The 24091-nt window shown below is 36.6% G+C and overlaps 1 protein-coding gene across 13 annotated transcripts in view; it reads left to right on the plus strand.

The window, feature by feature from the left end:
• IQUB (IQ motif and ubiquitin domain containing) overlaps positions 1 to 24091 on the plus strand; it is a 108201-nt gene that overhangs the window by 22152 nt on the left and 61958 nt on the right. For 11 of the 13 annotated variants that reach the window (XM_085005993.1, XM_005673215.4, XM_085005997.1 and 8 more), the window contains 3 exons: positions 5101 to 5276; positions 13948 to 14118; positions 16379 to 16555. In XM_085005993.1, coding sequence (XP_084862119.1) covers positions 5101 to 5276; positions 13948 to 14118; positions 16379 to 16555 — 524 coding nt within the window. The remainder of the gene's footprint in view (positions 1 to 5100; positions 5277 to 13947; positions 14119 to 16378; positions 16556 to 24091) is intronic. The other 2 variants (XM_085005994.1, XM_013985682.3) reach the window with 1 other exon arrangement.

The raw sequence follows: 24091 nt of genomic DNA on the forward strand, positions 1-24091 counted from the left end.
GGACTATCTCCAGGCTACAATGTTTGATTTTTATGTCTTTTTATTTCTCTTTTAGCAATATATTGAGGGTGACTTTTTTCATTGATCTGAAATGTCACTCTCAGTCTCAGCATAGGAGCAAATCTTTCCTGACAGCATGGGTTAGGCTCTGAGCCTCTTTTCCTTACCCCATGGTTTCTATACACACCACGATTTTTTTTTTTTTTTCGGTCTTTTTACTATTTCCTGGGCCGCTCCCGTGGCATATGGAGGTTCCCAGGCTAGGGGTCGAATTGGAGCTGTAGCCACCGGCCTACACCAGAGCCACAGCAACGAGGAATCCGAGCCGAGTCTGCAACCTACACCACATCTCACGGCAACGCCGGATCGTTAACCCACTGAGCAAGGGCAGGGACCAAACCGCAATCTCATGGTTCCTAGTCGGATTCGTTAACCACTGCGCCACGACGGGAACTCCCACACCACGATCTTAACTGTCCATGTCTCTACCTAGGGCACCTGATAGGACTTTGCTCATTATGTATAGTAAATGTTTGTTGAATTGAGTCTTCTACCCTTTGTCTTGTTTTGACTTGTGATAACTGTGCTTTCTGACCCTTCTTTAATTATGACCTCTTGATCTCAAGGTACCTTGACTTCTAGCTTCTGGAGACTCCCTGGGCCAGTCTATTGACAGAGCTGGGCCGGGGCTTTCAGTTTGAATCTTTCTTGGTTCTTTCTACTCAGGCTTCCAGTCTGTGACAAGAATTTTAAAAAGCCGGTGCATATAAATGCCAGTGGTGAACAAGATACTGTATGTTCTGCTGTTTCTTGTTTAAAAATTGCAAGTTTAAATCTCAGAAGTTTTTGAATGTGTATGGACTTTATCTACTAATACTATCCTCTCATTTTGTAGTTGAACTTCAGACCCTGGAAATTAGGTAGACTATCCAAGAATTTAAGCGAAGGATGTAAGATAAATGTATTCTTCCACATGAACCAATTCCTTTAATATCTTTTTCTTTAAAAATATTGGTGGTTGGAGTTCCCGTCATGGCTCAGTGGTTAACGAATCCGACTAGGAACCATGAAGTTGCGGGTTCAATCCCTGGCCTTGCTCAGTGGGTTAAGGATCCAGCGTTGCCGTGAGCTTTGGTGTAGGTTGCACACGCAGCGCAGATCCCCCGTAGCTGTGGCTCTGGCGTAGGCTGGTAGCTACAGCTCCGATTGGACCCCTAGCCTGGGAACTTCCATATGCCGCGGGAGCGGCCCAGGAAATAGCAAAAAGACAAAAAAAAAAAAAGAAAGAAAAAAAATGTATTGGTGGTTATTGATGTCTTTTATGGGTTGAATTGTGTTCCCGTCAAATTCAAATGCTGAAGTTCTCACCTTCAGTACCTCAGAATGGGACTGTGTTGGAGACAGGCCCTTTTAAGCCATAATGGAGAACAAGTGAGGTCCTATGTGACCCTAATCCAGTGTGACTGGTGTCCTTTCAAGTGGAGGAGATTAGGACACAGACACACAATGATCATGTGAAGATACTGGAGAAGAATGGCCACTGACAAGCTCAGGAGAGAGGCACTCAGGATCACCTTGATTTGAACTTCTAATTCTCAGAACTCTGAGGGAATAAATTTCTGTTATTTAAGGCACCCCGTCTCTGGTACTTTGTTATAGAAGCCTTAGCAAATAAATGCAGGATTCCAATTTTTTGTTCACTTTTTTTATCATTTCCGGGGAACATATATTTTGTGAAACAGGGGAGAATCTCTCATTTTTCTCAGTATCTTCCATGTAATGTTCTGGAAACTGTCAAATCAGATATAAAATCAGTTTTGTGCAGCTACTCCTGGCTACTGTGTTTTTCTGTTCCTTATTAGTAGTTGGGTCATGATATTTTTCTGATGCTGTGTTGTATCTTTCACTGTAGATTTACAGGGAAGTTGTTCATTTTATTGGAATTAAGGCCCATTATTTTCATTTCTAATTAGCTTCATTGGGTTGTTTCCTTTTTAAAAGTCATACTAATGATTTAGGCAAAATGTAAAATCCAAATATATATGGATAGAAATGTATTTGAATACACATATGTGTATCTCCAGATTCACCCAGGACAGAAGGATTAATCGAGCAGACCAGTATATTGCTTTTTGGGGTTGGCAGACGAGCTTAAATAATATCCTAGTGGCCTAAATTTACTACCGGTCCCAAAGGTTTCTAATGTAAAACTGGGAAGTAAAATAGGCTTACTAATATCATTCATTTTTTATTTGCTTTCTGGGAACATTCATATAATCCCACGAGGTAAATATTCTCAGTTATTATTTTCACAAGCAAGCAATTTTCCTCTTATTTGTACACTGCCTTTTGGTATATGGATATTGTCAAATTTTTAAAAAGTTTTTTGGTTGGTAAAAGTACTCTTAAATGATAAACTCATCAATCATGGATTTCCTGGACTTTCATAGCATAATTTAGCTCTTAAATTTACAGCCCTTTTGCTGAACACAATTTAGCTTTTAAATTTACCAGTGCCCTTTTTGAATAAACCAAGCAGTACAGGGTCTGAGTATTATATTCCTAGTAAGGAACAGAATAGATTCTTAGAGAGAACATGCGTGACAAGTCCTTGACCTGATCAGGATGATTTCAAGTCGAAATTTGAGAGGAGGAAGAAAAAAATCTGATAAAACTGTAAACCTAGATCTCGTGAAAGGCAGTGGTTGTAGCAGAAAAGGGCCAGAAACAACCACTTATGGTTTCAGATATTTACCTTTCAATGCAGAGACTAGCGTTAAAGTAAACCTGAAATTTTCATAGAGGAAGGGAAATACAGTCTCTAATTATATAAATTATATACAAATGTAATGTATTCTGAAATATCTCTGCAACAGGATGAGAAAGGAATCATGCCTGGAATATAACAATGGGAGAGTACATTTTACTTGATTGAATCATATCTAATTGATGTTAAAAGAAGTAATCTTGTGCCAAGAAGAGGTTTACCCAAAGAAAGTCTAAACCTAATGGTGAAAAATGTAGGCTTTTGGGTAAAGATAAATTGAAGGAGAAGCAGAAATTCTGTCCTAGTGGAAGGATTTTATGGTCTTTCCAACTAGGGAGAGGCCAGGAGATACATTTGCTCCTTCAAGAGGGCATTATGTCTTTCTTACTTTTTTTTTTTTGCTTTTGCTTTTTAGGGCCACACCTGTGGAATATGGAGGTTCCAAGGCTAGGGGTAGAATCGTAGCTGCAGCTGCCAGTCTGTGCCACAGCCACAGCAACGCCAGATATGAGCCACATCTTCCACCTACACCACAGCTCACAGCAACACCAGATCCTTAATCCACTGAACAAGGCCAAGGATAGAACCTGCATCCTCAGAGATACTAGTTGGGTTCGTAACCCGCTGAGCCACAATGGGAACTCCCATCTTTCTCACTTTTGTATGTACCTTCAAATCTATAGGGTGCCTTTTAGATAATTGCTCAAAAATTGAAGTTGGTGTTTTGAATGGCAAAGAAGTGATAGAGTTTTGGCAAGTATAATAATCAGATCAGGGAATTGGGTTTTTTGAAGTTCAGAGAAAAAATAGGTTTGATTCTATGGCCAGAGTGCAATTCATGAGACTCTGAAACCTCATCATTCTGACAATAAAATAATAAGTCATATCTATGTAAAAGGAAAGAGTTACACGGCTAATGAAGTAAATACGGCTCTCCCTTCAGTAGTCAACCAAGTAATAAGTGTACATTGAAAGGATTAAAGAGACTTTATTGACTGTTCAGAATAAAGATCAGTAGATCACTGTTTCTGCTTTTGCTTTGCCCCCACGTTCTGTGAAGAACAGAGAACAAATATGGCTTAAATGAGTTTAGGTTCTTAGTCCAAATGTATATCCCAGGGGAACAAAGCCGCACTGTCATTTTTCAGTAATCATGGAGAATGGGAGGAGTGCCCAGAAATGACCTTTTGGAGAAGGCTTGTGATTAACTGTCACAGGTATTACAGCGTTTTATAACTCTGCCCCATTCCCTGCCCCCATCACACAGTTCACAGGTTCCTGGTTTGAAACTGAGGTTTACTTATGTAAAATTCCCCTAAATTTACCTTACTGCCATTTTTGTTCCATCCCATACATTTTGATATGTAGTGCTTTTTTCTTTAATAGTTGACAGGCCACACCTTTTATTTCTTAACGTGATTAGAATGTTACTTTTGATAGCATTTCTTATGTTTCCAAGCAGTGGGAATATTTATTTTTTTAAATTTTGTTGTTAATTGTAGTTTAATTGTACCATGTCAACAAACGTGGTTTTGGCATTTCTGATTTGGGGGATTTATGTTTTCTTCCATTCCTATTCCTAGAATTTATATACATTTATATAAATGTGTCATAGACCTTTGAAAATAAGATGTATAGTCAACCTCTGGTGTTCAAAGCTTGATGTGTATTAATTAATTAATTAATTAGGTTTGTGTAAATTTGACATCTGTGAAAGTGGAGAGGGAAGGAAAGACAAGGAGGGATGGAGAGCCTCAGAGATATTTGAGGAAGCCTGAGTCAGCTCTGATAGAATGACTGACCACAGGGGAGAAACTGTGGGGCAGACCTGGTCAGGTCCTGATTCTCCCCGTGGTCCTCAGTCTTGGTCAGGGAGTCTGGTGGGGAGGGTGTGGCCTCTGCTCCAAAGTGGCAGCGGATCTGAAGTGCTGGGGCTGATGCTGTCCACCATGTGTCCTGGCAACAGGTTCTCTTCCTGGAGGGAGATCGGAGCCGTAGGTGTTCGTGGCTGCCACAAATTCAAGACATTTTTTTTTTTTTCCAATACTAGGAAGTGTGCATGCTTTCTTAGGTGTAATTTGACATTATCTCCACTGCTGTCCTATGGCTTTTGTTTGTTTGGCTCTACTTTTATTGCTTTAAGTCTCTCAGCTTCCATTTCATCCTGTTTTTTTCATGGATCAGGTGTACAATGTGAATGATTCTATTCATGTATAATTTTATTTAAGTTGATATAAAAATAAAATATTGCTTGTCAAGATGTGATAGTGAAAAATGCTCTGTAAAGATGTGGGGTTTTAAAAACTCAAGAGTCTTTCATGTTATTCCTTTAGTCTGGCGGCAAGAAGAACTCGCACGCATTAACCAGTCTTTCACTGGAGCTGAAAGGAAAGCTGCTTTGTGTGAACTTCTGGAAAAAGAAACCCAGATAATTGCTTCCATTGGGAGACATAGATACATTGCTTATACGGCAAACCGGGAAGCATCAATAGAAGCTTTTTTGGATAAGGTTAGTGAAGGAACAATTATTTAAATGTGAATGTATCCTGAGCTTAAAAATGTAGAATGGTGAACTAAAGAAGAGACTTACACTGTTAGAATTTGCATGAATTTCATTTAGTATTTTGGTGACATATTTGTTTAAATTTTGTATTTTTCTTTTTTCTTATACAGCTTTAGATTTTCACTGCAGCCTAGAATAATAATTAAGAACTAACATAAAATTAACATGCTCTTAACAAAAGAGATTTGGCCATGAAGTAAAAGATGGAGACACCTTCCTTGTGATTCTGTTCTCTTAGGCTTAGGCTGGCTATAGAAATCAGATGAATGACACACCCTGATAGAATATAGAGTATTGAAGTCCCCAAATGTCTGGATCCGGGGTGCCCCCTGGTAAGCAACCTGGGGAAAATTGCTGTAGGCTAGTGTTTCTGCCTTTGCTCACTGGGTCCTTAACTGACTGGAAATTTCTGACCAGAGGAATATATGGAATAAATGAAAACATACAATTAAGGGAAAAACTATAGTAATTACCTTTTCGTGGTGAAACTGCTTGTTTGATATTGAATAGCCTGTTTCCATAGTGACCAATTTCTTTTATAAACTAGATCTTTCCAAATATTAAAAGCCAATCCAATCCCAAGAAGAAAAGAGATGGAGTTCTTCAAGATACTCGCTGTAGTGATTCTGGCTGGATGATTTCTGTGATTTGAGAACATTCATTCTTAAAAACTACGTATTTTTTGATACTAGAAATGCCCGCCTGTCATCTTACTTACACACTCTCCTGTTTGATCTCAGTTCTTCTTGGGGCTTTAACTACTTTTTGCATCCTGGAACTCCCTGCAGTTCTAGGCCAGACCTCTGTTAGGAGATTCCAGATCACATACTGAATTGCCTGCCATCATTGCTCTTTGAATTTCCCGAGAGTACCATCAAGTCGACAGGTCCACCCCTAAGTTATATCATCATACCATTTCTTGGTTCCTCCCCTCCAAACTGATCCTGTTCTGTAGCTCTCACATAATTAATCTCTATGAATGTTTCATCATCTACTCAGGTGCTTCGGGCAGAAACCTGGGCATTATCCTTTTTTTCTTCTTTTTTGGCTGCCCTGCAGCATATAGAGTTCCCAGGGCAGGGATCAGATGTGAGCCACAGTTGTGACCCATGCCACGGCTGGGGCAGTGATGGATCCTTCACCCACTGTGCTGTGCCAGGGATTGAACTTGTGTCCCAGTGCTCTAAAGACGCTGCTGACCCCATTGCTCTGCAGTGGGAACTCTGTGGACCTTATTCTTGATGTTCTCTCAGCCACCTGTCTGTTCTGTTACTATAATAATCTCCTCAACCCTTTACTTCTTCCTTTCCAAACCCACTACCAGTGCCTGCAGGGAAGTGGCTCTGCCTTGGCAGCATGATGACCTTGCATGTATCCCAACAGGCCATGTAGGCAGAGACTTGAAGCGTGGCTAACCTGTGTCCTGGTGGAAAGCCTTTTGATCTTGCTGGGCCTCGAGAGGACCAGAAGCTCTGAGGAGATACCATGGAGCAGCTCTTTTTCACTTCCCTGTCTGCCGTCACGAGACAGGTCTTGCCTTGTGTATGTCAGCCTGACATTGATTTAGTTGAATCTGGGTTGCTTTATGTCCCCATATTAATGGCTTTGTACCCCCAGCCTCCTCCATCATCCATATTGCTGCCATCGTGACCTCAGCAAACACAACTGTGCCCCTGCCGCTCCTTGTTGGCCTCTGGGAACAAGGACCCGACCCCCCCCACTATCATCTCTGCTCACGCTCCACTTCAGCTACGCCCAGTTGCTTACATGTTCTCAGAAAGACCAGGTGCTCTCAATGGTTCTGCATCTGGCGCAGCCTCTGCACGGAACATCCTCTCCTTCCTTCTTTAGTAGCTGGCCGCGCACCCATTGAAACAAGCTTGGATGTATGTCCCTTCTTCCAGAAAGGATCACTGATCCTCCTCCTTTGGCCTGTACTATATGTCTTCATAAGACTCTCTTTTCTTCTGTCTTAGTACTCAGTGGTCAGTTTTTATTATATCTATTCATGGGTCTGAATCCTTCCTAGATTCTGAGCTTCTTAAAGTGAGAGATGTGTTTTGTTTCCATATCCTTGTGTCCTAACACAGTGCTTATCACAGAGCATCATTAAGTGCTTGTGGGAGTTCTCATTGTGGTTCAGCGGTGACAAACCTGACTAATATCCATGTGGACATGGATTCTATCACTGGCCTTGCTCAGTGGGCTAAGGATCTGGTGTTGCTGTGAGCTGTGGTGTAGGTTGCAGATGTGGCTCGGATCTGGGCATTGTTGTCCAGCAGCTACAGCTCCGATTCGACCCCTAACCTGGGAACTTCCATATGCCACAGGTGTGGGCCTAAAAAGACAAATAATAAAAAATTTTAAAAAATAAGTGCTTGTGGAGGAAGTTAGGGAGGAAAAAATAAGGGACAGAAATAACGGTTGTGTAATTTTGTATTTTAGCTACTGAAAGAAAATATGCCATGTAGATACTATCATTTCAAATTTTGAATATCTTCATTCCAGGAAAGATGACTTCTACTGTATGGAAGCCATAATATTCAGACTTCTCCAGAGTCGTATTTTGAACTAAATTTATTCCTTTAGTAAGTTGCTTTATGTTGACTCCAGCTTCATCACTGGCCACTGTGTTCCTTATGTGTCTGAGTGTTAACTTCTCCAAAGAGGATAGCATGGACCCAGGGCACAAGAGCGTTTGAACGAGCTAGAGGCCTCTGAGGTGCCAGTGAACCTTCTTATAAGGCTGGACCTTCTACAGGATTTCCTGCTGTGCTTTATCTGCTGCTTTGTTCCCTACAAGCTACTTGGAATTCCTGTTGTAAATACTTATATGATGTCTTCTCTTCAGTATGCCTTCACACCCTTCTCCCCACCGCTTACCCCTGGCCTCAGATCTAGGATCATCTCTAAACACTTTTTGAATTACAGAAAGTCCAAAGGTAGACCACGTCCCCACATGTAGAAGTGACTCTGGAGCCCGTTGAGGACCATTACTCCCTGTCCTCGAGTAGAGTGAGCACTCTAAGTTCTTTTTTCTTTTTTTTTTGTCTTTTTGTCTTTTGTCTTTTGTTGTTGTTGTTGTTGTTGCTATTTCTTGGGCTGCTCCCGCGGCATATGGAGGTTCCCAGGCTAGGGGTTGAATCGGAGCTGTAGCCACCGGCCTACGCCAGAGCCACAGCAACACGGGATCCGAGCCGCGTCTGCAACCTACACCACAGCTCACGGCAACGCCGGATCGTTAACCCACTGAGCAAGGGCAGGGACCGAACCCGCAACCTCATGGTTCCTAGTCGGATTCGTTAACCACTGCGCCACGACGGGAACTCCGCACTCTAAGTTCTTTAACTTGCACTTTAAAAAAAGAGGTGATGGAGCAGTTTTGTTCACAAGAATTCCTATGAGGAAGGAAGATCTGGTTTTTGTTTTGTTTCTTTTTTTTGTAAATACTCATAACTTTTGTGGTAGAACCTTAGACCCTGAAGGATCTTGAGTGTGGAAAGAATTGCTGTGTGCCAGGTTATTAGAGGCTTTTGAGTGTTGCTGGGAGAGAATGAATAGAGTGAGGAGACAGTCGGAAGGCAATGAGGCACAACGTGCCGTCTTGTGAATTCTCTAATTGTATTGCTAAATAAATGAAATAGTAAATGCAAGGTGATTTTTTTTTTTCTTTTTTGTTGTAAGAGGAGAGGGAACTTTGAAGTGACTGGGCCTTGACATCCGGACTGATGATGATGTGGGGCGATACACAAAGATGCAAGACCGTGAGGCCCAAAGGAAGGATGGAAAAGTTAGCCGTGAGAACTTGTAGAACTCAAGGGAAAGGCTCTTGTGGGTCATAGGCTTTAGAACTGGGGTTCTGAACCCATGGTCACCCCACCTGATAAACCAGTTAATCTCACCAATCCCCAAGCTAAGACTTAGAGGAAATGGACCTTTTAGCTGACACTAGGGAATTTTTCCTCAGTTTTGACTGAAGTGTTGTATAGGGCAGGACAGACATAAATACAGAGTGGAACAAATACATTTGAGCTCAATTCCCAGTCCATTAAGTAGCCTAACTAGTCCAGTCTTTGAAAATATTGGCTAACAGTGACTTTTGGTCTTCCTTTAACGTGTTATAGTAAATTGTGAGCTCTGTTCTTCGAACACAAAATCATTGTAGTTTATTTCTGTATATGATGCCATGCTAGAAATCATAGGAAACAATTAAGATAGATTTTTATAATTAGTCTTTTGTTGTAAATACTTACCCAAGTTCTCTTCCTTTTTAGGCCTGTCTTCCTCCTTTCACCCTCGCCCCCACCCGTGCCTACCATTTCTCTAGTAAATAATCAGGAGTCAGGGTTGATTTCATAAAACTCAAACTTATTCTACAGTTTTTTTGAATGCTGAGAAAAAATAGCTTATAATTAATACCTGAGGCTAGATAAGGTCAGTGTTTTTTCTAAATGTTAACTCTAACAACCAGAGCAGATTTTAAGATCCACATTTAGCACCATAACATGTAGATGTATAAAGAGAGTATTTACTTTCCTATAATTTGGAAATAACTTTGAAAAAAAAATTTTATGGTTTGGTTTAGTTTAACTTCAGCGTGTCTAAGTATTACATGGTGTATTGAACCAATATCTTATTCTTTACCTTTTTATACTGAACATAAAGGATTTTTCTGAGTAATGAAATGATACTATTTTAAATTAGTCCAATCAAGACAGTTATTATGAATTCTATACTGAGCCTTCATTTTCCATAGAAGGCTTAATCTAAAGATTTTTGAAGTATTAATTAAATAATTTATAATTTTAATACATCAAACATTGATATCCCCAGGCCATCAAATGTTAAAAAAACTTGTAAGTTGACATAAGTGAAAAAATTCAAGTCAAGAAATTTGAATAAAAAATCATCAGCTAGTTTCCAAACTGTGTAAAGAGACAATTTGAATTTCTGCAAGGGGTTTTCTCTAGAGTTAAGGCCATTTATTTCTTTGATTCACAAACCACTTCTCACAATCACAAGCTAAAAAACTGCAATCTAGTTTAGCTGTGTCATTTAATTTTTTTTTTTTCTCCTTACTCAGGTGGCCAGCAACTAATGGGATAGGAGGATGCAGCCAGCCCTTGCCTCTCTCTGAGACCCACAGTACACAGGGGTATCCTCTGTGGATGAACAAAACCCCTTTGCTGTGTAAAAGAAAAGCTGATCACTGCCCAATAGCTTTGGGGGGGCGGGGTCAGTGATATTCTTAATGTGGGCCCTGAGGGACTAGAGTGTTAATTTAGGAGAAAGGAAAGAACTCCTCTCACAGTGCAGCCATTTCTTCTCTTCTGCGGAAGCTTGCTGCTCTTAAGGTTTTTGTTATCTCTCCACCTTCCCTTCCTTGAAATGTGTCTTCCTGCTGTTCTTCTGTTTCTCTCCTCTAGAGTCTGTGCTGTCTCATTTGCTGGCAGCTAAATGGAATTTATTATGCTCCTATTTTCTGAGGCAATTTAAGAACATGATTGTTGTACATCTCCTATTACAGCCAACACATTCAGAGAAAAAGAAATAAGCAAAGCTGACATTTCCCTGCATCAGAGTAAAAAAAAAAAAAGAAAAGCAAAAAACGACTTAAGGCCTGAAATCAAAGAAGCTTAGACCTGAAGATCCAGTTATCAGTGTTGGCAGAAATAAATCCACGTATAAAAACAGATTTGCCAAACAGCTTTTTTATATCTTTTCCGTGCTTACACTAGGGAACTCAAACTTTGAATCTAGGAATCTTTGATTGTATCACTCAGTTCCCTTTAATCTGGCTAATTCCTAGTTATTCTTCAGTTTTTTTATGAGATACTATTTTCTTTTCAACAGTTAAGTGCTTCATAGCAGTCTGTAGTTACCTGTTTACTTGCATCATCCAGCATAATCAACATTTATTTTAATTAATTTTTAAATCTTTTCATTCTCTTAGATTTAGGAGTTCTTGAAATCAGAATTTATCTACTTGCCACCTAGTACAGTGACCAATATATAGTAAACACAGTAAATATTTATTGAATGAATGAATGAATGAATACTGTAGGCCCTGTGAGATATATGGAACTACACAAGAGGATCTTATAATCTTTTGGGAGAAATAGAGTTAACAAATATAAAAAATTATAGAACAATTTGGATCCAAATTGCATTGTCATGAGTGATTGAAATAGAGATATTGATACTTCATGTGCACGTACGTATGTTTGTTTTTACAAATATAATAGCACTTCAGAGCTAGTGGTTTCAGTGGTTTCAAGCCATAGTAGTTAGGAATCTTTATAGAAAAGTTAGGATTTAAGTTAAAAATTGAAGGGTAGAAAGGGTTTGGATATTGAATATATTTGGAAAAAATCCAAGGTATTACTAGGTCATAGTGCTTTAGATGGGGCTAGAAACTTGAAGGGAAGGTAGAGTTGAATCAGTACAATAGCTGAAAAAATTACAATAAAGTAGATGAACTAAGTATTTCATTAAAAGGTTATTTTACTTGGATTATTACAAATGAAATAACTTACGAGCCTGCAGAACTAAAGGTATTGTCCACATTACTGGAAGAAAGGAAATTACATTTAATAGAACTACCCTGAGGAAAACTGTGTGCAATGATTAAGACTTTAGAACATTGCAGTATGAAACAGCCCAAGATTACTTATTCCTTCAAACTTTTTTAAAAAGAGCTTTGTAGCAAACATTAGAGTTCAGTAACACTCTAAGGCCTACCCCAAATAAAACTGTATCCAGTTAAAACAGTATTTAGGAGTTTCCGTTGTGGCTCAGTGGGTTAAAAACTAGTATCCATGAGGATACAGGTTCTATCCCGGGCCTCGCTCAGTGGGTTAAGGATCCGCTCTTGCCACAATCTGCAGTGTAGGTCGTAGATGCAGTTCAGATCTGGTGTTGCCATGGCTTTGACGCAGGCTGGCAGCTGCAGCGCCGATTCAACCCCTAGCCTTGGCAACTTCTATATGCTGCAGGTGTGGCCCTAAAAAGAAAAAACAGACAAACAAAATATTTTTTAAAAATTCTAAGCGATAATAATTAAATAAAATATTTTCTCATTGAGCTCTTTCCCTTTTATAATCCTTAATAATTTTATTAATTCTGTCAGTCTGCTAATTAACTCTGCATTATTTAATATAGATTTATGTTTTAAAAATATAAATCATATGGCCACAGCTTCTCATTTGCTGGATTAAAACTAGAACTCAGGATCTAAATTTTCTGATGAAGATTCCTAGCTTTGCATAACTTTAATTTTAGTTTTGATCAGAAAACACTGCTGTTTCTTGGAAAACATGTCAAATATAGTTGTTAAATGTAGCTTTGCAGTTTTCAGTATAATGTAGCTAATATGAAATGTGTAAAAAAGGCAAATTGAGGCTGTAACTAAAAATTCCTCATACTATTGTCATACTAAATACAGCTTTATATGAATTCTCTATTTGGCTATTCTACATTCCTGATAATTTATTTGGATATGTGGGCTTTTTAAACTTTAAATTATATCAAATCTAAGATTTAAATCATGGCTAGCATGACGTAAATTGGACTACATGTTTGCAAAGCAGTTACCAGTCAGCCTACAAAAAAATACAGTATTTGGACAGTTGATAGTCCTGATGAACACAGTCTCCTCTTTGATAGATTGTAATCAGGGAAAGGAACTGAGCAGCTTTATACCTTAAAGTAGAAGAGCCCGTGAGTTTTCACTGTGATTTCTAGGTCAATGAATCTTCTCTTTAAGTCTCAGTAGGAGGGAACAAAAGCAGTGGGCCACAATCTTAATCATTGCTAAAGATGGTGTTGGTGTCCCGAGTCAGCAGAGGACTGGCTTCTCTGTTTCCTTTCTCTGAATTCCTAGCCTGGAGTCCTCAGAGGAACTTCAGGGCAAGTTAACTCCAGCTTTGACCCTCAGTTCAGAGGCAGGCTGGGTTGGAAGGCACCGAGCTAGAGGAGCTGGATTTGGAATAGGAAGTGAGAATCTTAGCTATCATGAGGACTGCAGGGAGCACAGCGCTGCTAAGATAGCTAATTACAGCTGTTTCATTGTGGACATCTGCTTTGTGAAGAACTGTGCATTTGTTACAGGTTTATCTTTATAGGAAACACAGTTCCATTTTGCTATATCTGTAAGTCTAAGGCATTGAAGGTTGTAATGGTTATTCCACAAAGGTTGTCCTCAATTGGCAAGGCATGATCAAGACACATTCATACAACTCAATATAATAGAACCAAGTAGATAATTATTTTTAGCATTCTAAATAGCATACTTTTTCCCCAAGGGGGTAATGAGTTACTTCATAAACCCATCAAACTAACCATGATACTAGTTAGTACAACTTAGTAGCAAATTCTGAATCCCAGGGAAGTGTTTGCACTTCTATAGACTGAAGCTCTTTCATGTTTTTTTCCTATACTGTTTTATTTATCCATGGTCTAGAAATTCTTTAATTAATCTTAAGTTTTAGTCATATTTTTGTAAAGCACATGATGTTAAAGTTAAGTTAAAATAAAGTTAAAGTTAAGTTATAATAGAAGGAACAAATTATTTTTGAACCTTTGATTAACTGATAATTATAAACACATTATTTTTAAGTGTTCAGCCCCAAAGGTATGGAGAACGTTTGATGGCAAAATAATTGAGATGGATACACAGTTCACCATAAGAGCCAGGGAGCTGCAAAACATCTATAAATGCATTATGCTGAGAAATATCTCTCAAGATGAGAGGCTGGATGTACTTTTAACACTTAAACATACTGTAAAGGTATGTTAACTTTCTCTTAGTTTTTGAATATCATCATCACTATCAATAAAATAAATAAGATGTTTTGAATTAATTATAGATATAATTAATAAATGTTGACATGTGTGAATTTTATTTTATCAACAACTATATTGCTTGGTATAATTTGGGGAGGATATGATTTATGCATTAATACTTATCTGAAAGTTCTAAAACTATGACACATACAAGTGTAAATATGGCACAATAAATATTCTTAATGTAGATATCCTTAATTTTGCAATGAATCTCAATATATACAGCATGAGATTAATATAATCTCAATATATACACTCAGTTAAATAAAATAGCAATTGTTGTCTATATGTCGACACTTTTTGATCAAAATTTTATTTTTAACAGTTTTGAAGTAGCATTGGTATAAATATTTTTATCTCCTTTTTCCTCATCAATTATTGATTTAAGACCCATTAAGTAGTTGAGTAAAGGATTTTTGTTGGAAGGTAAGTCTCCATAGATCTTCCACATTCCTGCCCATTTTGAGAGCAGAGAAATGGACTCAGTTAGGCATTGACTGCCTTTGTTCTGAACTGCCTTTTCAAAGATGTTTGTCTGGTGACTATGCCTTTGAAGATAGGAGGAGAGGGAGAAGCAGTAGGTCCAGAGGAAGGAGATACACATAGCTATAGAGGGCAGTAAAAAGACCAGGTTGGAAAAAAGAGAGTGCACATAGGGAATATGGTAGAGATCCTCTTAACCTGACATAATTAGGACCATTAGCTGGTTAATTAAAAAGCCAAAATATGGACTCACAGAAGATAAGCTGTGCATATTTTAAGAAGTTTGACTTAATATATCCACATATACACTTATTTGATAATGTTTGATGGAGGATTAAGGCCTTTAACATGACTTGAATTCTGGCTCTATCCTATTGTAGCTGCACAACTTTAGGTAAGTTATTTAATATTTCTAAAAATAAGTTTTGTCATTTGTAAAATTAATTACTTTGAGGATATAAATATATTTATGTGTATGTATTTATAACATAAATAAAATGTATAATTTGTGTCTTGAGCCTCAATAAAAAGTATTGTTTCGATCGCAGTTGCTAATACAGATGTGAATCTTGAATGTGAATGTACATTAGAATCATCTAAGAGCTAGAAAGAGAGAGGGAGATACACAGAGAAAGGGAGAGAGGGAATATGAGAATAAATGAATAGGCATGATATCTAGAGCAGTTAAATCAGATCCTCAAATGTGAGGGCAATGTTAAAATCTTTTAAAATCTCTTCTAATGTGCCTTGAGGGCCAGAGACCACTAATGTAGATGCTTGCATTAGCCATATCAACTAAGTGTTAAAAAGAACAGAAGAACATTGTTTTCTGGTTATTGACTTTACCTTCTGACCCCTTCATTCAAACCGTTTCTTGTAGTCCCTTTTGGGCACTTTGAGCAACTTTTATTTTACTACTTTTAAATCCTTTTACTTTAAACACTTAACTCTTACTTGGGTTTTCTTATTCAACCACACTCATTTTTATCACTTTATTAAAAATTATTGTGAATTATATAAATATGCAGAAAAATGTAAGAATTATGTATGTTATGTTTAACAAATGTTAAGACATTCTGTCACCCTAAATGGAACATTGCCATTCCCTTTCTCTCCATATTTGCAATTCACCTTCTCATCCCCTAAAAGTAACTACCATACTGACTTTCATGGTATTCAGTTCCTTGATTTTTTTCATAGTTTTACCATCTCTGTATATAACTCTAAATAATAGGGTATAATGTTGCTTATTTTGGGGCTTTATTAAATGAAATGGTACTGTATGTATTATTTTGTGCTTTCTTCATTTGTTCAACATTAATTTTTAATATTTAAATGTGTTATTGTATATAGCTCTTGTTAATTCATTTCCATATGTTAGATAATATTCTATTGTATGAACAAGCTGTCGCTCATTTTTGTAATCACTTTATTTATGAATATTTGGTTGTTTCTAATTTTGAACATCTATAAACAGTGACTCCATGCACATTTCTTTAAAGAACTTAAGAGTAGAATTTCTGTATTGTAGATTATGCATATCTTATACTCTACTAGATAATGTCAACATTTTTTCCAAGTTAGTTATACTAATTTATACTTCTATCAACAGTGCTTCATTCATTTCAAAATCTAGTTTTCAGTTTATTTGGGTGGTAATTTCAAAAACTAAGTTAGTGACTTTTAAAATTCTGTACTGAATGTGTTTGTGTTTTATACAGGAACATGAATGTAAACTGACTCAGGAGATTCTAGAATTGATTGACAGGGAGGTTGACCTTATGATGAGAGGAGTCAAACATGAAAACCTTGCAGGACTCAGAAAAAGGATCGCGACACTCTTTTTTCATTACATCAAAACACCTCTGTTTAATCCAGAAGTTGCAAGACACCTTAAGGTACTCATACTTTGTTCCCCCTGTATTCCTTTGCCAGACTTCTAAGATTTGCTTTACTACTTTACTAGGGGTCCATGTGGAAGACCATTTTATTGGTGAAATTTCCTTTGAATGATAATTTCTGTGTTGATAATTAATCATTTAACTTCTATCTGTATTTCCAACTTTGAATTCTCTCCTACTCTTTGAACCAAATTTCCAGTTGAATATTGTGCTATGTTGAATGCATCACGACCTCTCCCCCGTTCGTATTTTTGCAGGTACTGTTGCTTCCACCAGGGTGGCTGCCCTTTACTTTCCCAGCCGACCCTCTTCACTTCACATGCGTTCTCTTTCATTAAGCCTCAGAGAGAGAGTTAAACTCTTCATTTCTGAGATTCTACATGCATCTGTTTGTCTTCCTTTATAATACTTAGCATGTAATTATAATTATTACTGAATAGATCCATGTAGATATCCTGTGAGAACTTCAAATGTTTCATGTATTTGAGTTAAAGTACCTTTTCCAACTCCAACATGCTTAGGCTTCTTTGGGGATATTTTTCTCTAAAGCCAAGATAAATGTCTTTCTTACTTTGCAAAACTATTTAAAACACTTTTAGTAAAGTATTTTGTTGGGGATGTTTAAAGAATTTGAAGTAGTTTTTTATTCTAGTGATTATTTTTAGAGTTTATAATCTAAGAAGCTGATTAAATATCTATTTTTCTTTTTTAACAAACAAAAAATCTCTATTCGGTCAAAAATTTTAGACAAATTAAAATTGCTTAGTTTTATATTCTTTTTAATGAATTTTTAAAACTTGATTTTATTGTAGGGGAATATGAAAATATAACAAAAGTTCAAGAGAAAAGTTACCTATTGAATTATTTCTTATTCACATCAGTGTTTCATTTTTTCAAGCTACTTTCTAGACTTACTCAGTTTTATGTACTTGCAGTAGTATGATAGAATTTAATATTCTATATATTCACATAACATTATACAATTTTATTCACTTTTTAAGTTTTCCTTTGGTAAAATTCAGTCTTTTTGGTGAGTTTTGACAAATGAAAAGTCATGCAATCAACAATCAGATAATCAAGATGAAAAAATAGGCTTAGCACCTTCCCCAAATTCCCTTACTATACTTGTGGCATATGAATGTTCTCAGGCTAGGGGTCGAATCGGAGCTGTAGCTGCCGGCCTACACCGCAGCCACAGCAACTTGAGATTTTAGCCATGTCTGCAACCTACACCACAGCTCCTGGCAACACCAGCTCCTTAACCCACTGAGCGAGGCCAGGGATCATCTGCATCCTCTTGGATCCTAGTCGGGTTCCTTAACTTCTGAGCCATGATGGGAACTCCCAACTGCTACACTTTGTAATCAGCCCTTTCTCTGACTGCCTAACTCTTGGCAAATACTGATCAGCATTTTATTTCTGTAGTTATACCTAACCCAGAGTGTCACGTAAATGGAATTATGCTATATGTAATAGCATACCATGTTTTTTTATTTATTTTATTTATTTATTTGTTTTTTATTGTTATTTCCCCGAACACACTTTTTTTCCCCCCACTGTACAGCATGGGGACCCAGTTACACATACATGTATACATAATTTTTTCTCCCATTGTCATGCTCCGTTTTAAGTATCTAGACATAGTTCTCAGTGCTACACAGCAGGATCTCATTGTTAATCCATTCTAAAAGCAATAGTTTGCATCGTTAACCCCAAGCTCCCAATCCCTCCCACTCCCTCCCTCTCCCCCCAGGCAACCACAAGTCTATTCTCCAAGTCCATGATTTTCTTTTCTGTGGAAAGGTTCATTTGTGCCCTATATTAGATACCAGATATGAGTGATATCATATGTTATGTGTCTTTCTCTTTCTGACTTACTTCACTCAGTATAAGAGTCTCTAGTTCCATCCATGTAGCTGCAAATGGCATTATTTCATTCTTTTTTTATGGCTGAGTAGTATTCCATTGTGTATATATACCACATCTTCCTAATCCAGTCATCTGTTGATGGACATTTGGGTTGTTTCCATGTCTCGGCTATTGTGAATAGAGCTGCAGTGAACATGCAGGTGCATGTGTCTTTTTTAAGGAAAGTTTTGTCTGGGTATTTGCCCAAGAATGCGATTGCCAGATCATATGGTAGTTCTATGTATAGATTTCTAAGTTACCTCCATACTGTTCTCCACAGTGGTTGTACCAGCTTACATTCCCACCAACAGTGCAGGAGGGTTCCTCCCCTGCCCCAGGCACTTGTTATTTGTGGACTTATTAATGACAACCATTCTGACTGATGTGAAGTAGTATCTCATGGTAGTTTTGATTTGCATTTCTCTAATAACCAGTGATGTTGAGCATTTTTTCATGTGTTTGCTGGCCATCTGTATATCTTCTTTGGAGAAATGTCTATTCAGGTCTTTTGCCCATTTTTCATTTAGGCTGTTGGCTTTTTTGCTGTTGAGTTGTATAAATTGCTTGTGTATTCTAGAGATTAAGCCCTTATCAGTTGCATCATTTGAACTATTTTCTCCCATTCTGTAAGCTGTCTTTTTGTTTTCTCTCTGGTTTCCTTTGCTGTGTAAAAGCTTGTCAGTTTGATTAGGTCCCACTGGTTTATTATTGCTTTTATTTCTGTTGCTTTGGGAGACTGACCTGAGAAAACATTTGTAAGGTTGATGTCAGAGAATGTTTTGCCTATGTTCTCTTCCAGGAGTTTGATAGCGTCTTTTCATACACTGAAGTCTTTAAGCCGTTTTGAGTTTATTTATACTTCAATAAAACTTTTAAAAATGAAAAAAAAAAGAATTCAAGGCAGTGATCATAAAGATGCTTAACAAACTCAGGTAAAGAATGGGTGAACATGGTGAGAAGTTTAACAAAGAGTTATGAAATATAAAGATGAACCAAACAGCTGAAGAATACAATAACTGAAATAAAAATACACTAGAAAGAATCAACAATAGATGATTCAGAAAACGATCAGCAAACTGGAAGACAAGAGTAGTGCAAATCGCCCAAGCTGAACAGAAAATAGAAGAAATTTTTAAAAATGATCATCTTTTAAGAGACTTCTGGGACGAAATCAAACATGCCAACATTAACATTATAAGGGTCTCAGAAGGAGATGAGAGAGTAAGAAAGAGGCAAAGAACTTACTTGAAAAAATTATAGCTGAAAACTTCCCCTAACTTGAGAAGGGAAACAGACATCCAGGTTCAGGAATCATGGAAAGTATCAAACAAGATAAACCTGAAGAGGTTCACCTCAAGGCATATTATAATTTAAATGGCAAAAATTATAAGCAGATAATCTTAAAAGCAACAAGAAAAAAGCAGCTAGTAACAAACAAGGAAACTCTTATAAGACTATCAACTGACTTTTCAGCAGAAACTTTGCAGGCCAGAAGGAATTGTTACAATATAGTTGAAGTGATGAAAGGGGAAAAACCTACCACCGAAAATACCCTGGCAAGACTGTCATTCAGATTTGAAACAGACATAGAGTTTTATAGACAAGCAAAAGCTAAAAGAATTTAGCATAACTACCCACTTTTACAAGAAATGTTAAAAGGAATTCTCAAAACAGAAGAGAAAAGGTCATAACTAGAAATGTGAAAATTATAAAACGAAAATTGATAAAGGTGAACTTACAGTAAAGATAGAGACCAACACTTACAAAGATAATAAGAAAGTTAAAAGATGAAAGTGGTAAAATTAGTTATATTCATATTAAATAGCTAAGAAATACACAAAATAAAAAGATGTAAAATATGATGTACAAAACATTAGACATGGTGGTGAGTGATGGACTAAAAATGCATGGTTATTAGAATGTTTTTGAACTTAAGAGATCATCAACTTAAAGTTTATTTATAGTGAACCTCATAGTAACCAAGAACCAAAAAGCTATAATCGATACATACATAGAAGAGAAAAGAATCCAAACATAACACTAAAAATAGTCATCAAATCACAAGGAAAAAAAAGCAAAAATAAGAAAGGAACAATAAAATAAACTATAAAACAGCCAGAAAACAGTGAACAAAATGGTCATAAGTACATCACTGTACTTAAATGTAATGGACTGAGTACTCCAATTAAAAGATATAGAATGGCTGAATGGATAAAAAAGCTAGACACGTATATACTGCTTATAAGAGACACTTCATATCTAAAGAGATAGACAGACTGAGAGTGAAGGGATGGAAAAAGATATTCCATACAAATGGAAGCAAAAAGAAAACCAAAGTAGCAATACTTAGACAAAAGAGACTTTTAAACAAAGACTGTACCAAGAAACAAAGAAGGGCATTACATAACTATACTGTGATCAGTCCAACAAGAAGATAACAATTGTAAATATATAGTCACCCAACATAGGAGTGCCTTAATACATAAAGCAAATATTAACAAACATGAAGGGAGAAATTGACAATAATGCAATAATAGTAGAAGAATTCAACACTCCATTTCCATCAATGGATAGATCATTCAGACAGAAATTAATAAGGAAACACTGGCCTTAAAAGACATACTAGACAAAATAGCTTAATAGATATATAGAGGATATTCCATCCAAAAGTAGCAGAATATTCTACATTCTTTTCAAGTGTGTATGGAACATTCTCTAGGATAGATCACATGTTGGGCCACAAAATAAATCTCAATAAGTTTAAGAAGATTGAAATCATATTGAGTTTTTCTACCACAGTGGTATGAGCCTAGGAATCAACTATGAGGAAAAAAAACCTGCAAAAAACACAAACATTTGGAGGTTAAGCAATATGCTACTAAAGAACCAATGGGTCACTGAAGGAATCAAAGAGGAAATAGCAAATACCTGGAGACAAATACAAATGGAAAGACAGTAATCCAAAATCAATGGGACAAAGCAAAAGCAGTTCAAGAGGGAAGCTGATAGTGATACAAGCCTACTTCAAGAAGTAAGAAAAATCTCAAAATAAATAACCTAATGTTATACCTAAAGGAACCAGAAAAAGTTAGTAGGAGGAAAAAAATAGTATAGATCAGAACAGAAATAAATGAAGTATAGGCCAATATCAATTAGATATGTAGCTAAGAGCTAGTTCTTTGAAAAGATAAATAAAATTGATAAACCTTTAGCAAGAATATTCAAAAAAAGATAGGGACCAAATAAATAAAATCAGAAATGAAAGAGGAGAATTTAAAAACAACAGCACAGAAATATAAAAGATCATAAAGATTACTGTGACTAATTATATACAGTAAAGTGGACAACATTAATGAAATGAATAAATTCCTAGAAACATACAATCTCCCAAGAGTGAATCAGGAAAAATTAGAAAATATGAATAGACAAATTACCATTAATGAAATTGAACCAGTAATCAAAAACTCCCAATAGTCAAAAGTTCAGGACCAGATTATTTCACAGGAAATTCTACCAAACTTTTAAAGAAGAGTTAACACCTATCCTTTTCAAACTACTGAATAGGAAGGAACACTTCCAAACTCATTCTATGAAGTCAACATCACCCTGTCACTAAAACCAGACAAAGATATCACAGAAAATTACACACTAATATCACTGATGAACATAGCTACAAAAATCCTCAACAAAAGATTTGCAAACCAAATTCAACAATGCACTAGAAGGATCTTATGTCATGATCCAAGTGAGATTTACTTCTGGGATGCAAGAATGGTGCAGTACTGCAAATCAGTGTGATACACCACATTAACAAATTGAAGAATGAAAATCATACAATCATCTCAATAGATGCAGAAAAACTTGACAAACTTCAACATTTATGATAAACACTTTCAACTGAGTGACAATAGAGGGAACATGTCTCAACATAATAAAGGCCATATATGAGAAACCTACAACCAACATCATACTCTATAGTGAAAAGCTGAAAGTGTTTGCTCTAAGAACAAGAGCAAGACAAGAATGCCCACTCTTGCTACTTTTATTTAATATAATACTGGTAGTCCCACCACAGCAATAATACAAAAAAAAAAGGAAATGAATACAAATTGGAAAGAAGGAAGAAAACTATCACTATTTGCAAACGACATGATACTATAGAGAGAAAATTCTAAGTTACCACCAAAATACTATTAGAACTCATTAATGAATTTAGTGGAATTGCAGAATACCAAATTAATATACAGAAGTCTGCTGCATTTCTAATAACATTGCATTTCTAATAAAGTAATAAAAAACTATTTTATAACAAAATATTTCTAATAAAGTAATAACAAAATTTCAGAAAGAGAAATTAAGAAAATAATCCCATTTACAGTTGCATCAAGAAGAATACAATACCTAGGAATGAATCTAAGTAAGGAGGTAAAACTTATACTCAGAAAACTATAAGACATTGAAGGCAGAAACTGATGAAAGAAATCTTCAGTTCTTCATGATAAATTGAAATACATGTCATGCTCATCTGTTGGAAGAATTAATGTTATTAAAATGATATACTACCTAAGGCAATCTACAGATTTAATGCAATCTCTTTCAAAATTTCAGTGTCACTTTTTACATAACTAGAACAAATAGTTCTAAAATTTGTATGGAAACACAGAAGATTTTGAATAGCCAAAATAATCTTGAGAAAAAGAAGCCAGAGGTATCATACTCCTTGACTTTAAAACAGTACTACAAAGCTTCAGTAATCAAAACAGTATAGTACTGCCACAAAAATGGATCCTTAGATCAATGGAACAGAAGAGAGAGCCCAGACATCAACCTGGACATTTAATCTAAGGACAATTAATCTATGACAAAGAAGGCAAAAATATACATCAGGGAAAAGACAGCCTCTCCAATAAATGGTGTTGGGGAAACCTGGGCAGCTACATGCAAAAGTATCAAACTGGACTGCTTTATCACACCAAATATAAAAATCAACCTAAATTGGATGAAATACTTAAATGTAAGACCTGAAACCTTAAATCTCCTAGAAGAAAACCTAGGCAGTAAGCTCTTCGACATTGGTCTTAGCATTATTTTTTTGAATACGTATCTTCAGGCAAGGGAAACAAAAACAAAAATAAACAAACGGAGTACATCAGACTAAAAAGCTTTTGCAAAGTGATTGAAACTATCACCAAAATGAGAAGGCAGCATGCTGAATGGTAAAAGATATTCCCAAATGATGTGTCTGATAAGGGGATAATATCCAAGATATACAACAACTCATACAACCCAACATAAAAAAATACTATTGAAAAATGGGCAGAGGACCCAAATAGACATTTTGCCAAGGAAGACATACAGATGGCCGACTGACACATGAAAAAGGGGCTAAACATCACTCATCATTGGGGAAATGCAAATCAAAACTACAATAAGATATCACCTCACACCTGTAAAATAGCCATCATCATAAATACAAATAATAGGTGTTACCACTGTGGTGCAGTGGGTTAAGGATTCAATATGCCATAGGTGTGGTCAAAAAAGAAAAAAAGAAGACAAACAATAAGGGTTGTTGAGGATATGGAGAAAAGTGCACTGATATTGGGAATGTAAATTGGAGCAGAA

This window comes from Sus scrofa, chromosome 18, assembly GCF_054392235.1.
Source record: "Sus scrofa isolate SSC_HxYL_T2T_F1_AM1 chromosome 18, Sscrofa_HxYL_maternal_Yorkshire_Landrace_v2.0, whole genome shotgun sequence".
NCBI lineage: Eukaryota > Metazoa > Chordata > Mammalia > Artiodactyla > Suidae > Sus > Sus scrofa.